The 2,100-nt window shown below is 50.9% G+C and overlaps 1 protein-coding gene across 1 annotated transcript; it reads right to left on the bottom strand.

The window, feature by feature from the left end:
• Positions 1-583: 583 nt before the first annotated feature.
• Positions 584-1,501, bottom strand: LOC122322081 (tol-Pal system protein TolA-like). Its single transcript, XM_043213436.1, has one exon. The coding sequence runs from the start codon at positions 1,499-1,501 to the stop codon at positions 584-586; it is 918 nt and encodes a 305-aa protein (XP_043069371.1).
• Between the last annotated feature and the right edge of the window lie 599 nt (positions 1,502-2,100).

Below are 2,100 nucleotides of genomic sequence, written 5' to 3'. Positions count from 1 at the left end.
TATATAATCGGTTTTAACTGCAAGGGTATATCAACTTCGGCTCCGCCCGAAGTTAGCTTTTCTTTCTTGCAGTAAATAAGTCGGAACGGCCCGGATCGGCCAACTATATCCTATAGCTGCCATATAACTGATTGATCGGAAAAGGTATAACTTTGGTGTTTTTAGAGTTAGAGAGTTCAAATTTGACTATTTTTGGCAAACCATTACGACATGTCAAATTTCATTAGGATCGGCCGACTATATCCTATAGCTGCCATATAACTGAACGATCGGAAATGGTACTTGGTAGAAATATCAACTTTCGTATTTTTGAATATAGAAGTTTGGGACTTTTTTTTTAGATTTTTTATTTTAGTTAATTAGTGTTATTATCATGTAATCATAAGGATCGGCCAACTACATCCGATGTTTGCGATATTTATCCGGTTTTAACTGCAAGGGTATATAAACTTAGGCTCCGCCCGATGTTAGCTTTCCTTTCTAGTTTTTTTTTATTTAGTTTTTTAGTTTTTGTTTTTTTTTTTTTATTTTTAATTTTTTGAGTCACTTTTATGCCGGAAACTTCTCGTTCCCACGTTCGCCATTATGGACCATCTTCCGTCCCGTCCTCTCCACTTCTCCTGCCACCCTCGCGCATAGTTCCGGAGGCCATCTCTCCTCGGGGACCTCCGTCGCGCCTCTTTCCGACGCTGACCGCATCAGGATTGGTCTTTCCGACTGCTTCTCGGGACATGAGATTTGTCGGCCCAACGTCGGCCTCTCCGGCGCCGGCCATATCCACGACCCCTTCGTCCATGGCTCTTCCTCCTCGTGCTCCGTTCTTGGTCGGCGGTACTTTTGGCCATCGACTCGCTTCTCTTACGCTCCGTTCTTCGACCTGCTTCGGCCGCCGCACCACTTTCTCTTCCGGCTCCGTCCTTGGTCGTGGAGTCGGCGGTACTTTTGGCCATCGACTCGCCCCTCGTACCCTCCTGGAGGCCGCCTTCTCCTTGGCCTTCTTCTCTTCCAGCTCCCTCCTGGAGGCTGCCTCTGCCGCTTCCCGCTTCCTCTTGGTGGCCGCCTCTGCTGCTTCCCGCTTCCTCCTGGTGGCCGTCTTCTCCTTGGCCTTCTTCACCAGACGCCGTGTCCGCCGCTGCCGTGCCCTCCTGTCCTTGGCTATCGTTAGCGCTCGTTCGTGCCCGTCTAGCTTGAGTTGCCGCCACTCCAGGACGTTCCGTTGCCGAACCTGCTCCGCTCGCTCGGCCCTGGCTCGCGCCAGTTTCACGGCTGATTTCATCAGTGCCAGCCTCCGGCGGCCTTTCTTCACCCGCTGGTGCATAATCAGCCCGTCACTCCTGCGACGCTCCTCCACCTTGGTACAACCGACGGGTATCCACCTCCGTCCTCCTGTTGACCGCTTGACTGCCGACGCAGTCATTTCCTTTTTCCCGTTCCATGTCGGGTCGCCGACCACTTCCAAGTCGCTTTCTTCCGACGAGATCACTACTGTTACGGTTGACATGCTGATCGTTTAATGGACCGTACTCCTCCCACGGCTCCACTTTTATAGCAAACCCTGCTCCCGTTATTGAAATTGTTCCGTTGGGGCTCAGGGTTTCGCTTGCCTCCACTTCGGTGTTTTCCTTTTTCCATATACATACATGCGTACATATATCCATCTAAATATCGTGATGCACCTGTGCTTCATGGTGTATACGCACTTAGTGCTTTCCTCTAATTTATTTCTCTACATTGTGTCTCTTATGCCTTCGCGTCCTCTACATCTTGGCACTTTAGTTCACTCACGTGTGCCCTCTTCTCTTTGTTCGTGTCTCCGTGTCGTAAAATGGCAATCACCGGCGACACGAAATTCACGACCGTGTAGGGTCCGTCGTACCGTGGCGCTAATTTCGCCGTGAATCCTTCTGCCGCCTTTGACAAATGGTGCTCCTTTGCCCACACTATCTCCCCGACCTTTGGACTCCACTTCCGCCTCCTTAAAATATAGTGCCGGGCCTGTTCCTGGGCCGCTCGGATTCCATGTTCCTCCGCACTATCTCAAAGACTTATTTTAGCTTTGTCGCATTCTCGGTTGGCGTGCCTTGCCCCGCTCCTGTGCCG

The sequence above is a fragment of the Drosophila bipectinata genome, chromosome 4 (genome assembly GCF_030179905.1).
Source record: "Drosophila bipectinata strain 14024-0381.07 chromosome 4, DbipHiC1v2, whole genome shotgun sequence".
In the NCBI taxonomy this organism is placed as follows: Eukaryota; Metazoa; Arthropoda; class Insecta; order Diptera; family Drosophilidae; genus Drosophila; species Drosophila bipectinata.
The sequence above is the reverse complement of the archived record's forward strand: the minus strand, read 5'-3'. Positions and strand labels throughout refer to the sequence as shown.